Source organism: Plectrocnemia conspersa, unplaced genomic scaffold (assembly GCF_051122295.1).
Source record: "Plectrocnemia conspersa isolate PC_06_02 unplaced genomic scaffold, ASM5112229v1 ptg000010l, whole genome shotgun sequence".
Lineage (NCBI taxonomy): Eukaryota > Metazoa > Arthropoda > Insecta > Trichoptera > Polycentropodidae > Plectrocnemia > Plectrocnemia conspersa.
Window position 1 is genome coordinate 20,134,860 of NW_028277174.1, and position 18,313 is coordinate 20,153,172.

The 18,313-nt window shown below is 33.7% G+C and overlaps 3 protein-coding genes across 4 annotated transcripts; 1 reads left to right on the plus strand and 2 right to left on the minus strand.

The window, feature by feature from the left end:
• Positions 1–44: 44 nt before the first annotated feature.
• Positions 45–855, minus strand: CNPYb (FGF signaling regulator protein canopy b). Its single transcript, XM_088196188.1, has one exon. The coding sequence runs from the start codon at positions 794–796 to the stop codon at positions 179–181; it is 618 nt and encodes a 205-aa protein (XP_088052314.1). The 5' UTR covers positions 797–855; the 3' UTR covers positions 45–178.
• Positions 856–1,717: 862 nt separating this feature from the next.
• Positions 1,718–3,443, plus strand: LOC148230919 (uncharacterized). Of its 2 annotated transcripts, none has more exons than XM_088195147.1 (8): positions 1,718–1,919; positions 1,989–2,148; positions 2,202–2,328; positions 2,401–2,638; positions 2,699–2,794; positions 2,859–2,993; positions 3,049–3,159; positions 3,223–3,443. In XM_088195147.1, the coding sequence occupies exons 2-8, from the start codon at positions 2,125–2,127 to the stop codon at positions 3,305–3,307; spliced, it is 816 nt and encodes a 271-aa protein (XP_088051273.1). In that variant the 5' UTR covers positions 1,718–1,919; positions 1,989–2,124; the 3' UTR covers positions 3,308–3,443. The 2 variants fall into 2 exon arrangements, with proteins under 2 accessions (XP_088051273.1, XP_088051272.1); XM_088195146.1 differs by having other exon boundaries at positions 2,227–2,328.
• A 5,076-nt stretch (positions 3,444–8,519) lies between these two features.
• On the minus strand, positions 8,520–15,752 carry Karybeta3 (karyopherin beta 3). The gene is made up of 17 exons (XM_088194474.1): positions 15,505–15,752; positions 13,437–13,670; positions 13,229–13,371; positions 12,955–13,156; positions 12,388–12,728; positions 12,088–12,319; positions 11,870–12,013; positions 11,683–11,802; positions 11,256–11,451; positions 11,032–11,181; positions 10,788–10,961; positions 10,410–10,714; positions 10,046–10,186; positions 9,580–9,972; positions 9,376–9,503; positions 8,865–9,084; positions 8,520–8,789 (listed from the first exon to the last, which is right to left on the minus strand). The coding sequence occupies exons 1-17, from the start codon at positions 15,601–15,603 to the stop codon at positions 8,697–8,699; spliced, it is 3,315 nt and encodes a 1,104-aa protein (XP_088050600.1). The 5' UTR covers positions 15,604–15,752; the 3' UTR covers positions 8,520–8,696.
• Between the last annotated feature and the right edge of the window lie 2,561 nt (positions 15,753–18,313).

Below are 18,313 nucleotides of genomic sequence, written 5' to 3' on the forward strand. Positions count from 1 at the left end.
AATTGATATAAACCTTCTCCGTTAAAAAATAAAACTAGTACAAATATTTTAACATATTTTTATATACAAAAGTTATTACAATATTCATCATATGCGTACAATTCATTAAAAAGTTTATCAACGGTCACAAGGAGTGTTTTTATCAAACTGTGGGGTTAAATTAACCGTGACCTTTTCCTCACAATTCACTTTTATCACTTGACTCTCCTTTTAACTTCTCATTCAAGCATTGAGTGTTTTTGCCTTTGAGTGCTCGATCTACGCATAGATACTGAGATAGAGTAGAATCGTCTTGATGATGCCAGTACCAATCTGAAATATCGTCTTCGTACTCTTCCAGCAAAGTCTCGCAGTTGGTCTTCATAGCGGTGATTTCGACACTAGGTTTATCCCAGAGCTCGAACGGAATGCCTAAATTAACATTGACTCCTTTATCTACCAAACCGTGCAGCGTTTTAAAAGTCTGACTCATTCCTTTGGCGAAACGAGTGCTATCCTCGCGCTCTTTGTGTATGTTGTATTCGAGTATGTGATCGCAAATATTCTCCAGCGATTCGATCAGTCTAAGTTCGGAAGCTCTGTATTCGGTGCGCTTCTTTGACATGTCGTTGTAGCCGAGTTCGAGTACTTCTCTGGTGCGGCCGGTTTCTGTGAGTCGCGACTCTAATTCGACGGCTAGGATCTTGCAAACTTCGCAGTTGTCAGCATACTTCACGCCGTGCTCCTCTTCCGGATTCGTACAAGACGAAATAGCCAATAAAATGGCCAAAACGACCGCAACAACCGAGCGCCACATAATTCCACCGGTCTTATTATCGAACTGAAGTTGGCATGGCTTAGCGTCTGTCAGATAACAAAAGCGCTAAAATAAAAGTTGTAAACGCCTACTACTGATATTAACTTTAATTCATTTTCTATGATAAATAATATTTTTACAAAAACTATATAAAATAAATAATATATTTTATATGAATTTGCGACCATTAACGGGGGTAATACCGAACAACGTAGCACTCGATGGGCTAATTAAATAACAAATTATTATACATTAGAAAAAGTTACAAGATGTTGGTTTATAATAATTTTTAAATTTACAATTATTTATATAAAAATTAAATTGAACAAAAGTATGAAATCAACAAATATTATAAAACTCGTTTAAAAAAAGGTCATATAGAAAATTTTGTTCAAATAATATCTTCAATTTTTTTTAAGAGATACCGATTCCGTTTTAAATAAATTCAAATGGTGCCCTCATTCGGAATAAATGGTGCTCCCAAGTGGAGTTATTGGCGCCTCTTTTGGGACTAGCGCCCTGAGCGACCACCCGTACAGCCCGTCCCTTATGCCGGCTCTGCCCTAGCTTTACATTATGTCTAAAATTTTGTTGTAGTTAGTGGGGAAGTGAAGGGTGGTGGGGACCGAGCAATTTTTGTTACGAGTGATATATCTTATAGAAGCGGGTTTTTAGAGATGTAATTTTTAATTTAGATTTAGTTTATAAAGCAACATCAATATTGTATTAAATTAATTAACACGTTTGCTTAAACAAAGTATTTGTGTTCAATACTACTCTGTCAACGCTTAATTGTTTTGAACGTTTTTTTATGCTTTATAAGAACTGCAATGCTTACAATTACAATAATTGTATATTGCTTAAATGACGTTCTGAAGAAAATAAAAAAATGATTTCTAGCCATATATCTATGCTAAGACCAAAATAATAAAAATAAACAAAGAGAAACGTCAAATAGGAGAATTTCTTAGCTACAAATTATATGATACAATTTACAATGATTGATATTTGTCGAGTATGTTTGCATAAAGAAAGCGAAGATAGAAAGTTTTTTTCAATGTCTACCCGAGGAGTACGAAATAAAAGAATTTCGACCATAATCATGGAATGCAGCAAAGTAATAGTAAGTTTAAATCTAAATTTTGTGATTCTGTTTGCATTTATTATACGAAAAATTGAATTATATTTTCAGATTAATAAAAATGATACACTTCCTAAACATATATGTGAGATATGTGCTAGCAGTCTAAATGTTGCTTATGAATTAAAATTACTGTGTGAAAAAAGTGATTTAGAATTAAAGAGAAGAGTTTTAAACGATTTACAAAATGATTCTTCATACTCTAAAAACAGTATGTTTATTATATTTTTTTTTAATTAATGAATGATATAAAACATAAAATAGTTTGTCAAACTTGATCACAATTCAGATGATGAAACAAAAATAAAAGTCGAAATAGAAGATGACGCTTTAGATAGCAAAGACTCAATAGCCATATACAATTTTTTAGATGTAGATGAATCAAGCGCAGGTATGAGCGAATCACTCTTTTTTATGTTTTAAATAAATAAATTCTTGTTTTTTTTATATATTTACAATTTAGAATCAAAATCGAGAAAATGCGATATCGAAAAAGAATCTAATATAAATTTCGATAAAAATCGACATAACGTAAATAAACAAAATATGAACTGCAAAGTTAAAATTGAAGAATTTAATTTGATCAAAAAACAGATTAAGACTGATTCAAGTAATATTAGTAAACCTATTATTAAAAAAACGAGAGGTAGACCGGCAAATGTGAATTCTAAAGATGTCGATAAAAAAATACGCAAATCCACGTGAGTTAAAATTTAATTACTTAAATCGAAACATTTCTGTATTGAAATATTTTATTTAAGTCATGTTTGTGAACATTGTGGTAAATCGTTTAAACTGAACCGTTCTTTAAAAACACATCGCACTAGGCATACTGGCGAGAAGCCTTACATGTGCAGGTATAAAAGTTTAATTATTTGCATCAAATGAGGTATCAAATATATATTCGTTTAAATGTTTAAGTAATTGTGGAAAGTTATTTCATACACCGAAAGAATTACAGCAACATTCTGCAATACACACCGGCGATAAAAGGTACAAGTGTATGTATTGTGAAAGACGTTTTGCCGATTGGGGTAGCCGATTGAAACATGAAAGGTGTGTTGTAATAAAGTGTATTAAATGTTCAAAATATATAATAATTCTTAATTAGGTGTCACAGAGGTGAGCGCCCTTATAAATGTGACGTGTGTCCGATGGATTTTACTTACTCGTACGTTCTCAAGAGGCATAAGCTAATTCACTCTGGAATAAAACCATTCAAGTAATAAGTAAATTCCTAAATTTATTGTTATATATTAGTAATGTTTTTTTTATAATTTTACAGGTGCATATCTTGTGAGCAATCCTTCACTACCAAGAATCATCTAAGCCGTCATAATAACAAATTTCATGTAATGATAACTGAATAAATAAACCCTCCATTATTTAACGTTCGGATATTTATAATTAAACATATTTCTTTGTGCGACCCGTCAAACAACTTCACTGTGAACTACCTGAACCCTGCCTCTCATCTGATTTTCGAAAAATAAAATATTTAAAAGAGTTTGCATTTTCTTCAGAATTTCAACTTGTGTCAGAACGAAAAGGTGAACTAAATGAGACATTTGCGAGTCTAATTGTCAGATTTTATTCTTTAAAAGACTTTTGGATCAGTTTAAGTTCTTCTCACCCGATACCGAGATTTAGTACACAGCGACATTAAGGAATCTGCTCCCAGTCTATATTGAATATGAAGCATTTTGAGTTGTGTATTTATCCTACCGTTTGTAATTAATTATTTTTAATTCAGGAATAACATCATTGAAAAAGCTTCGCTAGTTTTTTTTTATTTTCCAGAAAATCGGTTCGGTGATTATTGCTCACAGGAAGATTCGTCACGCGAATATTGTTCACCAACCAACTTGTTCACACAAAAATTTGTCACAAATCGATCGCTCGCAAGGCGATTGCTCATACGAATATTACTCACACGGTTTAAGGAAAGTTATTTAATTTCAATAGTAACAGGTCACAAAGAGAAAAATAAAATCAATTAATTGAAATAAGAAATTAATAAATATTCATACATTATTTTTTAATTAATTTTATTACCTCCTCAATAATATACATACGTATATTCTAAAAATAAGTTATGTACACGGCAAAATGAATACATACAATACACATTCAACTGAAGGCCAAAAGTATTTGTAAACATGAACATATTGATAGAAAATTTTAAATACATATGTTTTTATGTAATTAAAACTTGCCCAGCCCATCATGAATGTCTCAATAATTTGTACGCAATGAACGTGTATGAAATTCAATAACTTTCCATAAAAAAATTTTCTTTCCTAACCGTGTGAGCGTGAGCAAGTTGCTAATTTTCGTGGGCAAGTTGTTTTGTAACCAATATTCGTGTGAGCAATAGTCTAGGTAACCAATGTTCGTGTGACCAGTTGCCACGTGAGCAATAGTTCGTTCACCAAAAATTCATACTTTGATCAACTTTATTAAATATTGCCGAATTTTTTTGCAACCAGTTATGTATTTGTTGAAAAGGACAATTTAAATGAGCAATATATAAAATAATTGTTCCATAAAACGATTTGTTTGTGCATTGCTGTTGGGATTCTTTACCGAAGATTTACCAGACATTAATGCACAAACAATTCGTTTTATATAGCAAAGTATTTATTTAAATGTACATATCTCAAAATAATTCTCTGTTAAATAGCACCCAAGGTATTTCATTATTTTGAGGCTCAACAATAAATTTGAATCATCCCTTAACTTCGTACAGAATCACATGGCTGATTTTATTCCTAAGATGATAGCGATGAAATACATTTAAAAAGGAAAAAAACAAACACCAAAGAAGATTCTAAAAATGTCTGAGATAAAATAATTAGTGAAATTAGTGACATATTCAGCAGCTTTAAAATATTTAAATAATTTTATACAGTAAACCCTAAAAAAAAAATTAAGTATTAAACACATAAAAAATATTAAAAGAAATTATACAATGTTATGTATGAAAATTAAACTTTTTGTTATATACCCAACATCAACGCCTCATCCTAACTTATACAAAACAATAAATTGGTACCTATTCCAAAGTGGCAAAATGAGTTTTTAGTGACACCTGTATCCGCTGTAACACTCTAAAACGTATAAAAACACTTTCAAGAAATTAGACTGGTCAAGATCGGTTGAATTCTCTAGCCATACTATTTATTCATAAGGATTATTTACAAGATATCCAACATTTTGTCATATGAAACAAAGAAGAGCAGAATCTATTCTATAAAAGAGAAAATACACGTGTCTGTCACAAGAACTTCCAAACGGTGTACAGTAGCGACGTGACATTTGCACATGTCATTTTTATATAAACTATGCTATTTTCAACTTGTAAGATAAACTAAACAACGACGTGCTGACAGATTACGTCCAATAGCTGAAGAAAGAGACAAAATATTGTATACAGGCAAGTAATAAAATAAATTTTAAACAGGATGAATAAAAGCATTTATAATGCATAAATAATGTGTTTGAATCTCTCTCGAGCAGTGTTTTACCTAGTGGTCTAAAATATTTTTTATATTTAATTTATACTATTGCATAAATAAAGTATCGAGTTTAAAAATAATAAATTGTCTTTAATCAAATTATTAATAGTAGCATTTCTCAGAAAAATCTCATAGCCACTAAAGAGTTATTTATTTATTATTATTATTTTTGTCTTTAACTGTATTTTATATTTTTCTGGATTCATACATAAATTAATCTCTTGGTCTTTATTTTTTCAGTATCTGTCTTTATTAAAAACTTATTATGATTTGTCCCTATATGTATAACACATATTATGTTTAGTTCGATAAAAAATAAATATATTTTTTGGCCCTTGGTACCTATTTCTCACCTGTTTCTAGTTTCACCAGCCGTCACTGATTATAACTATATGGCACAATAAACATAAGAATAAAGAAGACGAGTGCCCACGACTGATATTTTAGGACGATTATAAAATTAATTTAAAAATCATGTTATATCATTATCAGTTCTCTGTGGGAATATTATGCTTAGATTCTAATTATTGTGCATAGTTTTATGGTTCATAATTATTTATCAGAAACCATGAGCGATTAATAAGATGACTTTACGCCGAAATGGAACCAAACTTATTCAGTTAAATAACCGCCTGCATCATAATCATTGTTACGCGATCGCCATGACAAATCCTAGAATATCACAAGATAAGAAATACGTTTTATTAGCGTTTAGGTAGTTTGATCCACATTAACTTTCAATCCTCGTACGTAATACTAAATATGTATAACATGTTTACGGTTAACACGTACCTGGTTTATTTTCAATTCGAATTATATTAAATCGGTAAATCAATGGAAAATACTTTGGACCATAACGCAATGACAGATGTCATTGCGTTATCGACCATCTTTTTTTATATTAATTATTTCAATTATATTTTATGATTTATCATTGTAAGCTCTTAAACTAAAAAAATAACATTATACACGCATTCGATAGTAAGCTTTGTGTATTTTGTTTATTTATGTACATAGTAACCATTTTGTAAGATCAGGCATCTCCAAGGAAATTTAAAATAATTAAATTCTTTTTTCTGATTGGTCGGAACAAAAGAGAACTACGGTTATGCAATAATAGGCTTTATGTATATGTAAATAGATACTATTATTCCATAGCAGATAGCTATTAACAATTTTTTATAAATAATAATTAAATTATTAGCTCCACTACCTCCTCACCTATTCTATACTCCTGGTAGATTATGACAAAAATCCCGTACAAAAACTGTAATTTGAAGCGTTTTTCTTTCTGAATATGAATTCCCGACTTTTGAGGTGCATAATTTGAAATCCAAGCATAATTTGCAGATATTGAAAAAAAATAGTTTTCCTAATAATTAAAATAATAAATTAATTGTCAGCTACCTTCTCACTTATATGCACTCCTGGTAGATTATGACAAAAAACCCGTACAAAACCGTTTCATGTGTCACAAATTGGTAATTTGAAGCGATAATTTTTTAGCATATGCTTCGACGCTACTTTTGTGATTGCAGGAATTAAGAATAAACACTTTTTGCAATAATTAAAACAATAAATAAAACACGGATGGACTAATGAGAGATCCGCTAAGGAGCGTGTTGCCATTAGTCGCCGTCACGTCAGTGTTACCAGAGTGCCACCTAATTTTTAGCATAATGAATAAATTGGTCTTCACAATAAAATATTTAATTTAACCTAAAAGTAATATTTTAAGTTGAAAGTTTAGTTAAACAGCAACGTTCTACTACAATAGGTGAAGACAAGAGACTACTAATATTGTAATAAAATAAATTTGTAATAACAGGATGAACAAAAGCAATTATAATGAATACATAATGAGTTTGGATCTATCCCGACCAGTGTTTAAGTGGTGTAAAACATATTTTATGTCTATTATATTTAATTTACATTATCGCACAAAAAAAGTAGTGAGTTTAAAAATAATAAAATGTCTTTAATCAAATTATAAATGGTAGCGTTTCTCAGAAAAATCTCATAATAATTATTTATTATTATTTACTTTTACTGTATTTTGTATTTATTTCTGGATTTATACATCATCTATTCTCTTACTCTTGTCTGTATCTATGTTTTTTCAGTATCTGTCTTTATTAAAAATTTATTATGATTTGTCACTATATGTATAATTCATATTATGCTTACTTCTAGCCCCATCTGTTTCTATTGTCACCAGCCGCCATTGCATAAAACGTTAATTTAGTGCCAAAATTAAATAAAAACCAAATTGTCAATATTGTATTAAAATCTTTCAGGGTCATAGGTATTTTCAAGATCTATATGACCATATGTTTGATTAATTTCCAATGGAAAACCATTCAATACAATTAATTAAAGTTAATTCTGAAAAATATTTAGATGTTAGAATACATTTTATAGCAAAAACTTTTATAAGTATCGAAAGTAAACAAAAGTAAAAATCCATTTTAAATGTAACAATATTATTTGATAATTTTAAGTCAATACTACGTCTTTATTTGGTATCACGGCGCCCCAGGCGATCGCCTGTACTGCCTGCCCCTGGGCTCAAGTGTAGTTTGGTAAGTTAGGTTGATGAGGCATATCCCCGAATTAGAATGTCGACTGGCTGAATCGTTATCTGGAATGGAACGAATGTCTTGTGCTGACAATGAAACTTTTTGCTAGTTAGAAATGCAAAGGAAACCCAGAACCAGTTGTGTTTTAGTTAACGGGGGCTCGGTAGGAGTGGTTTTGAAATCTATTTTAAAAAATTCTTGCACAGACTCACTCTTTCTATGCAGTGATATAAAAATATGCAGAAATAAACATTTAAAAATTTTCGTATAAATTTAATTTCATATTCTGAAATGATTTTACTTTGTTTTGCCACAAAATGTTTCACAAATTATATATAAAACTATTTAAGTTTCACCAAGTCAGTTGATTTTGATAAGGCGAGTATGGACAACACGATAAAATGACTGCAATAAATTTTTCCATGATGCTGATGAGAAGTTTTTACCTGTTTCTTAAAATATGTTTCATAATGAAAAACACGAAAAAAGTATAATAAGATATTTATTATTGTTTTAAGCTTGGAGATACAAAATTATTAGAAACTGATCCACATAAAGTAAACAAATAATGATTCAGCTCAATCGAGACAATTAATAGTGACACATTAAATAAAAATATATCCAATATTTTTAATAATTTCCCATAACAATTAAAATCTCATCTATGTGGCTGCTGGTGTGAGGGCCTGGTGTAAAGCTCTTTGTTGATCGTGCGTCATTGCTGTGATGCAAGCGTTAAATAATTCCGTGTTTGTCTAGAAGAAATAAAAGAATCATTAGCATCAAATGAAATTATCAACTCGAGAATTTTTTTCAAATCTTGAACATACTTGCAAATCACGCGTAATTGCTAAGAGTCTTTGAGCTGCTTCAGACTCTACTGACAAAGCTCCGCTTGCGAGGGCTGCAGCAAAAGCAGCAAGGGCACGCGGCAATCCTTCGCCTGTAGCGCCAATAACGGTCGGGTGTCTAGCTTCTAAAAGATTTGCTAAATAACCATAAACATGAGGTGCTTCATCTGCATCTTCGACCAACGGCAGCCAAGTGACCCTGATAAACAAAAGAGTAAATTAAAAATTAACATAACTTCTAGAATTTTTCTATGCATTCATTTTGAGAAATATAACGTGGAAATTTCTTCTGAACAATACCATAATAAAATTGGGAAATAATTGTTAGTATTTTAAATTTATTCATCCACAATAAATGTAGCAAATTTTTATACACATTAATACTATTAATTTACCAACGTTTAGGAAGTGACCTTTGCATGAATAGTAACCAAAAGCCACTGACGAACATTGGAATGGTATATTTAATAATAAATAAAATACTACATACCAACTACGCAATACATTTTCAACATCTATACTGGAGTTATTATATTGTAAGATTTTCGTAACGGCAGATATGCAATTTTCGGTAGCATATATTTTTTTGAATTCTCTGCTGTCTGGCTCGTTGATTATCTAAAATCATTTCAAATAAAGTTTAATTGCTTCCTCATTAGACGACTTCTTAAATAAATTAGGGTTATAATAGTACCTGCATGAGTTTAGGTAATGATTGGGCGCAAGCGAGCGCGAACTGATCTCCGCCGAATTGGGCCAAGACGCCGCAGCCGTAAGACGCCGCCTGTCTCACTTCGGTCGATTCGTCGATGATGAAGTTCAAGATTGGTTGTAGGAAATAGTGCTGGTATTTGGCGCAAGCCGGACCTCCAAATTCGATCACGTCGTCGAATATGCAAAGACCCCAATGGTGGTCAGTGCTAGGTCTCTCCAGGTTCAACAGATTGGCAAAGTGTACGATAATTTGGTCTAGATACGGATAGAAGTTAACCCTATAAGTCATCATTAAGGCGTGTATGACATCGGCGACCTTAGAGAGGCAATATACGTCATCACTGTCTTCATCTTCGAGCTGCTCTTCCACCATCTATAATATAAATATAAAAATAATATTCCTATTGCTTACGGTGTATCATTTCATCTTGAAAAATAATACTCACTTCATCGTAATCTTCGTCTTTTCGTTGTTCTAATCTTTCATGAGCTTTTTGGAAGTATTCTTCCATAACTTTGTTAATTAAACGGAGAACTTCAGCCATCGCTTCATCGGTGAGACATCCAGGACCCAATTTTTCTATACACTACAAAGTGAAAATAAATAATATTAGCGTTTGTTTTATGACATATGTTATATTTACAAATAAAATTGTAAGAATTCAACATTTATACAGCTGCACACGAATGCAGTGATTTAATGTCAACACTATCAGTTTAATTTACCAACGTTTAGGAAGTGACCTTTGCATTATTGAAGACAAAAAGCCGCTGACGAACATTGGAACGAGTTAATCGATCGTGACTCACTTTTGCAAGACTGTATAACAGTTCCATCAAGACGTCTTGTTCCGGTTCAGTGTCGATAGCTTTCAAAAGCTCGGGACAGATGTAAGCCCACATTCCTTGCACGTAGAGGGGACCTTTGACTTTGGCGCATTCTAGTAGGTATGGTAAAGATTCGGCGGCAGATGTTCTTACACCGTCGTGGAAGTAGAATTTAAACAGGGAAACCATCAATTTGACGACTTCTTCGGCGTAAGCCGCGAACCCTTCTTTCAATTCGCGAGCGTAACAAACCAACATATCGCAAGCGGCAGCTTTGTCTTCCAGGCCTAAAACATCAGTATAAAAACATTAAACTAACACACACCGGAACGATAAGCTCAAAAAAGTTCAGATAATGACCAGCTGTTTTGATTCCAAAGTTTTGCTGCTCGCCCAAAGTGACAAACTGCCAGTCTACGTCGTCTTCAATAGATTCCAGATCGTCATTGTCGAGCAGTGCAACTTCAGGTTTGATTGCGGCCATTTTCATGACAGGGCCCATGACCAATGGTAAATATTGTTCAAATTTGCTACCTGTAAATGTCAATTCATAAGATAAAAATCACATATGGCTGTGGATCGAGTCTTATTAAACGCTACCCACCCAATATTTTACAGATGCGAGCCCAAGCGGATATCAAATAAGAAGTTTGCGGATCGTCTTCTTTGAATTCACCATCAGTGTGGGTTTCGAAAAGCAAGTCCATGATTTCGGAAGCGTCTGGCATAAATTTGGCCTCTCCTACTGCCAAACCTGATATGGAAAAATAATACATTTAAATTAACAAAATCAAGAGGCAAAACTCTTCAGTCGCGATCTCTACGCACCTATGAGACTGACACATTCGATAGTCTTTCCACGCAGCATTTTCAATTCTTCAGTTTTAGCGTTTTGAATGATGTACTTAAGGCAGGGCATGAGTCGATCGTAATATACTTCAAAGTCCTTTTCGGCGGTGTCGGCCACTGATGCAATAGTCGTGACGACTTGTTCCAGTACCAGTTTGGTACCTTCTTGAACCAACTGTAAAAATAAATACAATTGAAATTCTTTCTGTACATTTTCAAATAAATTTATGATAATAAAACAGAAAATGTAGATATAAGATAAACATTGTACCATAAAATAATGATATAAATTTTCATTTCACATCGATCGATTTTCCAATATTATGGAAGTGAAAATATCACAAAAATAATTTCACTAACGAATACTGGTTATCAATAATAATAAAAAAGAAGTAAATTTATATACCTCTTTGAATTTGGCGTTGAGAATTGTCTCCAGTTTAATCATAATTGCATCTAAATATTGCGTGAGGATGTTCTTTGGACAATCTTCACTGAAATTGACTAAAGCTGCTGCAGCGTGAGCCTAAAATATGCATGAATAAAAAAATAAATAAGGATTTATCGAATAAATAAAAAAAGTAAATACTCACTTGAACTCTAGGATTTGCAGTATCGTCAAGAACCATCAACAATCCGGGGACGACTTGAGCGTGGAACTTCTTCTCGAACACGGGAGCGAAATCGGTCGACATTTGACCGATTGCGTTGCAAGCTGCGTGTCTGACTCTAGGATGCTGCAATAAATAATTTAATGTAAATAACGCTTTACAATATATATTTACACTTCGTTCATAATCAGGATAATTACAGGATCTCTCAAGAATTTCAACAATCCGTTCATGAGTTCTCCTAACAACGCTTCCATTTGTTTATGGCAGCCTTCTCCGGCAGACGAGATGGCCATAAGAGCAGCGTGACGCTGTCGCCAATCTTGAGATGCCAACATCGAAGATATGTTGTTCATGATGAACGGCAACATGACTTTTCCTCCGAGAGCGCAGCAGAGACGATCCAAGGAAGATTCGGCCACGACGCAATTGCTGTAATGAAAAAGATAATCACTCTTGCTGTCCTCGACTCGCATCGCAAATCGGAATCGGACACTCACTTGTCGTTGTCTTCGTCGGAGACTTCGTCTTGGTTGCCCCAATCGTCATCGTCTTCCAAATCGGCCATTATGGATAGCACCAAAGGAGTGAGCTGAGCGACTTGCTGCAGAGCTTGTTTTCTGACCATCGCCGGAGCTGATTCGCCCAAGGTGACCATTACTTCCAAGCAAAATTGTCTGATGGAATCTTCGGCTTTCACGTCCGCAAGCACTTTCGTGCACATTTGGAAGATTGCCTGTATTTGGGGTCTCAGATATTTGGGAGTAGATTCGGCCAATTCGATGAGAACTTGAATTAGAGCGTCGTCGTCGTCGCCTTGTTCCAAACTCAAATGGATAACCTGTAAATGGAAACTAGTCAAAATCCAAAACTAGGTCACCGGGTCGAGCAGAATTTGCAGCCAATGAAAAGTGTAGGCAGATTACTGACATCGCTTGACAAAAATTTCTAGCGATGCTAATTAAATGACGTTTATTATAGCATCCTTTTTACGAAACATTGATAAATTGCAATCGTTTCAAGATCAAGAATGCACCGACCTATATCGAATAAGAAACAGTATATACCTGCATAAAGTTAGGCAGCAAATCGGCAAAGTGTTTTTGGATGTTTACTTCCTTCTCGTGCATCGATACGAAGGAGCCCAAAGCTTTGACCGCTTGACATCTGACGAAGTATTGTTCTTCGGGCAGAAGGGAAGCATGCAACATTTGCTTGATGACGTCCAAGTATTGAGTCTGCATATTTCCGAACACTCCAGGAACAGATCTATGGAAAAGGTTGAATAAATAAAAACAACGCTGGCATAAAAACAATAAGGACAAAGATAAAAATATTTACGTGAACATCCTCAATGCGGCCTCTTTCAAATGCGGATCTGATGCACTAGCGTATTGGAATAAGAACTGAAGGAACTCGGGCCACTGGTTGTTTCCATCGTCGTCGATCAGATCTCTGGCTACTTCGGCGACGACGTCGCATACCTTATAAAAATAAATAAGTTATTGATGACGTCTAAAAAAAAAAGGAAAAAAAATATGATACTGACCTTCTTCCTAACTGTCGCGTTCTGTTGAACTTGAAGTGTTTGCAAAACCTGAGCTTTGAACTGAACTTTACCTTCTGGCGGCAGCTTCGGATAGAATTCCTGGAAGTCTGATGAGAACAATCGTCTCAGTAACACCGCTGACATGGACCGCATGTTTTCGTCCATCGTGGCATCGTGAAGCGAAGAGAACAGAAATGTCACTTTGGTTTCGGTAGGCAAATTGTTATACGTTTCCTGCAAGCGATAATTGAGTTAGAACAATTTATTTCAGGAGTTAATCGTTTATGTATCTACATAACCGTGCAACGTTACAATGTATTATTGACACACAATATGAAAAAAATATTCATAAATTCGACAAACTTACTCTTGGTAAATTATCTCTCAAACAATTTGTCCTTGAGTAGTCTGTTAGATAATTGGTACAAGTCGCTTAATTTAATATTTTTTTTGTATCTCATAAAAGAGAATTTGTGTAGCGACAAAAATTACATTTTTTTGCATAAGTTTTTACTAGTGAAAACGAAAAACTAGTCAAAATGTCAGGAATTAGTTAACGAGACCCAATTAGAGAAAACTAACGAAATGATAGAATCATAATAGTAACAAAAAGTACAAAATTGTTTCAAGAGTTTTCGTAATGCAACTGCGTTACAAGTAAGGTAAAGTGACCAGACGTCATCCATTTTTTTTCATAGCAATTTCTCCTTAAAAAATTTTCGACTTTTTTTAGCTCCTGCAGTAATTTGTCCTCCAGCAAGCAAAGATTCGAGATGGCTTTTGAACACAAATGTTTTTTTAGCTCTCGTGGCAATGCCTTAAAATTTTTTTTCGGAAATGACAGTTTTTTTTAGCTCCCGTAGCAATAATGCTTTTTTTCATTTAATTCTTTTCTTTAGCCCTTACAGTATCTCTAAATGAACAAAAGCCCATTGATATTATTAAAATCGGGTTACCTCAATTATAGATTATTTGCAGCATCTCTAGGTTAGACGAGATTGTTTTAGTCAGATTTATAACGAATATATAAAAGAATACCGATTAGTCGAGGTCAACTCAGCTTCTTTATGTAATAAAAAAATAAGTGTCGCCGTTAGGTCAGGGAATCAGGAGTTGATAGATATGTATCAACTTAATTGTGCTCTCTAAATTAAGATATTTATTCATTTTATTTATTTATATACAATTAATTATAAATTAGATTTTTTAAGTAGATTCGTTGCAGAGTTGTTTGTGCACCTGTTTAAATTTGAACGTGGTTTACCACACAAAAAAGTTTTAAAATTCAAACAGCTAAGGAGCGTTGTGTGTTATTCAGAAAATATAAGCAAATGAATAAAATTGACTTCCGATTATAGGAGATAAAATTGGTGATTTTATTGAATAAATTATTTTTTTGAGATTGCATTCAGCTAATGAAAAGCATAGGCGTTTACGCATTAGGAGACAAAAATTGCTGTAAATTTCAATATTACGTAGTTACACCATTATTTAGTCGAACAATGTCAAAATATGTAGTAAAATTAATAGCAATAAATGGATTAAAATAGGTGTAATAATTTGTGTGAGAATTAGGTACCACAGCAACATGATTTTATTGGTTTTGAAGCGACTGTAGTCTTTTATCGCACAGTCACAGTGGGACTGCATGTTAATCCGATAATATTCAATTCAAAGTACGTGTACGTTTTCCCCTCCTGTTTTTCAATATCGAGGTAATGAAAATTGCGTGCAAATTTTTTTTACAAATTAACAGTAGAAATTCAAATATAATCGAACGTCGGACGAGAGCGCGGGAGTGGGGGGTGAAGGTCACGCTGAAATTCGGACGCCACATGGTGCGCCGAATTGCGCACGTCGTTTCGAGATGAGTCATCTAGCGACGCCCGGATGCGCTCTGGACCTAGATTCATCCCGGAAGCGAAGGATCGGCGATCGGAAAACGATGTACGGAAACCGAGCCGGCTCGGTCGGGACTCGCGCGGGGTTTCGCCCCGCCGCCATTTTAAGAACGCCATTTTGAGACGTGTGAGAAATGTCGGACGGTAAAAAATATCGGCAGTGGAACCTCTGCGTGCGCGCGCGCCTCGTTGTCCGTGGCCAGCAGCGTGGCCAGCAGCTGGTAGAATTGCGCCTGTTGCGATTGCACCGCCTGCTGGTCCGCCATGTCCGTTGCCGTTATGGGTGCCGTGATCGAAGAGGGTCTAAACTCCGGAAGAAAGTCGCGGCTGCCGACCGCGCGGTCTCAGCCACACACTCGCCGCACCTCGTGGCCGTAAAGAGCGCGCCCGTCCCTTGTCTATGCGGACCATAGACAGCGGAGCGATTTTAGCGCCTTAAATATTCATACGATATGTTCGCTTATCGAATGCTTTTATCCAAATATATTTTTAGAATCAACACAGGCAAAACATATTTAGGTAATCAATTGATAAATCTCATTTCCTCTCTGTACCTAATATTTCTATAATTTTAAAACCAAACTAATATAACAAACATTTAATATACACTATGAACAGTTAGAAAGCATTCAGAATCTCCTAAGCATTAGCAGTAATGGTAGCACTGACAGAAGATGAAGATCGTTTCTAGCAACATAGCTTCCAGGATTTAATCTTGTTGCAAAGGCGGGGGAAGTTAATAAAAGTGATTAACTGTCGAGAGACCACGCTATGCCTTTTTTTTCATTATTTATGCACGCACACAAACGCATTTCCTACTCAGACCCGATGACGTTAAGCACGCGCGGCTTTTCAAACGTTAAAAATAATAAAAATAAATTATAAAAACATATCTATAAAATTAAAACCTAAATTACTTAAAATAAAACAATTAAAATTATTATAAAATAACTTAAAGTAAGCGAATCGCGACTGTCCACAAACCTCCCTTCCCCGTTTCCCCTATCTAATATCCGTCTCCAATCGGTTAGTGCTGCCGGAGACCATCAATAGTAATACGCGATCGTAGACCCGTCTGAGGTCGTCACTTTCGATGGCCATGGAAGGAGGTCCAGTGCGAAAACCAGGCTGGGTTGGATTACAGTTGCTTATGGACTAAATCTCAACTGAGGAACGCGGGCGTTTTGCACGAGATGTACCCTATAACTTTATAGATTTTATTTTAAAAATAAATTTGTAAAACCCGTTCGAAACGTCGTATTAATAAATGTCAAAAAATAAAATTATTAAAGTTCATGACACTCTTATATCTGTTTTCTCATCAGCTTTACAATTTGTCATTTCTCACGCTCCTTATAACTCAATATACCTTTAAATTAATTCAGTCTATAGATGTTGCTTTTAGATCAGTAATATCACTATTAAAATCGTATATGAAATTACTTAGCGATTATCGTATGAATAGATTTGAAAACGCTAAAGGTGGTGAAATAGAAATAACAAAATTATTCGACGTAAAAGCAATTATTATAGAAAAAAGAACTAGTAGGAATATAGCTAATGTTTAATTATGGTTATATGTAAATGAAAAATATTAAAAATCATTTATAATAAAGTTGTACATATTTAATAATTATATTTTTTAGCGTATGATTTTTATATGTAAAAAGTTGTTAATGTGTATATAAGGACAACTTAGAAGAGCAATAAATTAAAGAAATTGTTCATTAAAAATAGGCAGTAACAAAAAAATTAGAATGATTTGAAAAAAAATAAAACGCCAAAACTGTTATGGGATTATTTCATAAAGATAAATCCAGAAAAATCTACTGCTAGACATGACTGATAATAATAAGGAATATTTAAATTGTTTTAAGCTATGTACGTATTGTAAAGAATTGTTAAGTAATATAATCGAGAACATATTGTTGTTGAAAAATATTAATATATATATTATTTTTGCTATATATTAATTGCTTTCATATAATAATTTGATGTTGCATTCTAAACATTTTTTTACGTGAAAAAGATAATTTAATTCTTCCAAATAAACCGTGTGAAATAACATTTTCTTTATTTAATGCTTGAGAAATATGAGTGTGTTTTTCAGATTTTACATTTATTGCTTCTGAATTAGCGCCAACTTGACAACCGACGCAATTTTTTTAATAAAGAACCCTAATTGATTTTCATTGACTATTTTCTTCGTTTGATTCCGATTTGAACATTTCAGTCAGGTGGCGTAGCTAAAGTATGTGCCGCCCAGGGCGATCCTTAAAATTGCCGCCCTCCCCCCTCCATACATATTTTGCAGGGTCGTAAAATCAGCATTTCTTTAAATTTTAAATTGATTATTATTAAGCTCTTGTTATTCGTGGATTTATATATGTTTTAGTGCATTCAGGGTTAAGAACCACACTAGATGATCCCATCGCGAATATGCAGCCCAAGCAAGTGCCGCCCGGGGCGGCCCGCCTCTTAGCCCTCCATAGCTACGCCACTATTTCAGTCACTTCTTCATTAACCGAGAGAAATTCTACACCCTTAAATTCGAGATCCTATTTACCGGAATCATTAAATCCCATCGGCCATCTCTATAAATATTATTTAAACTAAAGTTAGTTTATATTAAAATTATTTAACAAAGTAAAAATATTGAATATACCTGTTAAGTCGAAAAATAAATAAAAAGTGCAGGAATATTCTGCGCTTCGACGTAAATATCAATATCGTGCGTTGCAAATATCTTGCAAGAGAAAAGGGGATATATTCATCCATCTCTCTTGTGAAATTCTCTGACAAAGCGGTATAGCACGGGCGCATGAAAGGTATTGTTGTTTTATACTTATTTTTCTCTTCTGATAAAATACATATAATAATAGTACGGCAAAATTGTTGAAATAATTGTAAAAGTTGAAATGAATTATGAGGTGATGATTTTTATTCGTCGATTACGATACAAAATTAAATTAGACG

Excerpts from the sequence above, each read along its gene's own strand:
- LOC148230919 (XM_088195146.1), top strand. The coding sequence starts at position 1,779 with ATGATACAATTTACAATGATTGATATTTGTCGAGTATGTTTGCATAAA. Across the intron at positions 2,639-2,698 it reads AAAAAAATACGCAAATCCAC|TCATGTTTGTGAACATTGTG; the intron begins GTGAGTTAAAAT and ends ATTTTATTTAAG. Across the intron at positions 3,160-3,222 it reads TCTGGAATAAAACCATTCAA|GTGCATATCTTGTGAGCAAT; the intron begins GTAATAAGTAAA and ends ATAATTTTACAG.
- Karybeta3 (XM_088194474.1), bottom strand. The coding sequence starts at position 15,603 with ATGGCGGACCAGCAGGCGGTGCAATCGCAACAGGCGCAATTCTACCAG. Across the intron at positions 12,320-12,387 it reads TCCGACGAAGACAACGACAA|CAATTGCGTCGTGGCCGAAT; the intron begins GTGAGTGTCCGA and ends TTTTCATTACAG. Across the intron at positions 11,182-11,255 it reads CGAATGTGTCAGTCTCATAG|GTTTGGCAGTAGGAGAGGCC; the intron begins GTGCGTAGAGAT and ends TTTCCATATCAG.
- CNPYb (XM_088196188.1), bottom strand. The coding sequence starts at position 796 with ATGTGGCGCTCGGTTGTTGCGGTCGTTTTGGCCATTTTATTGGCTATT.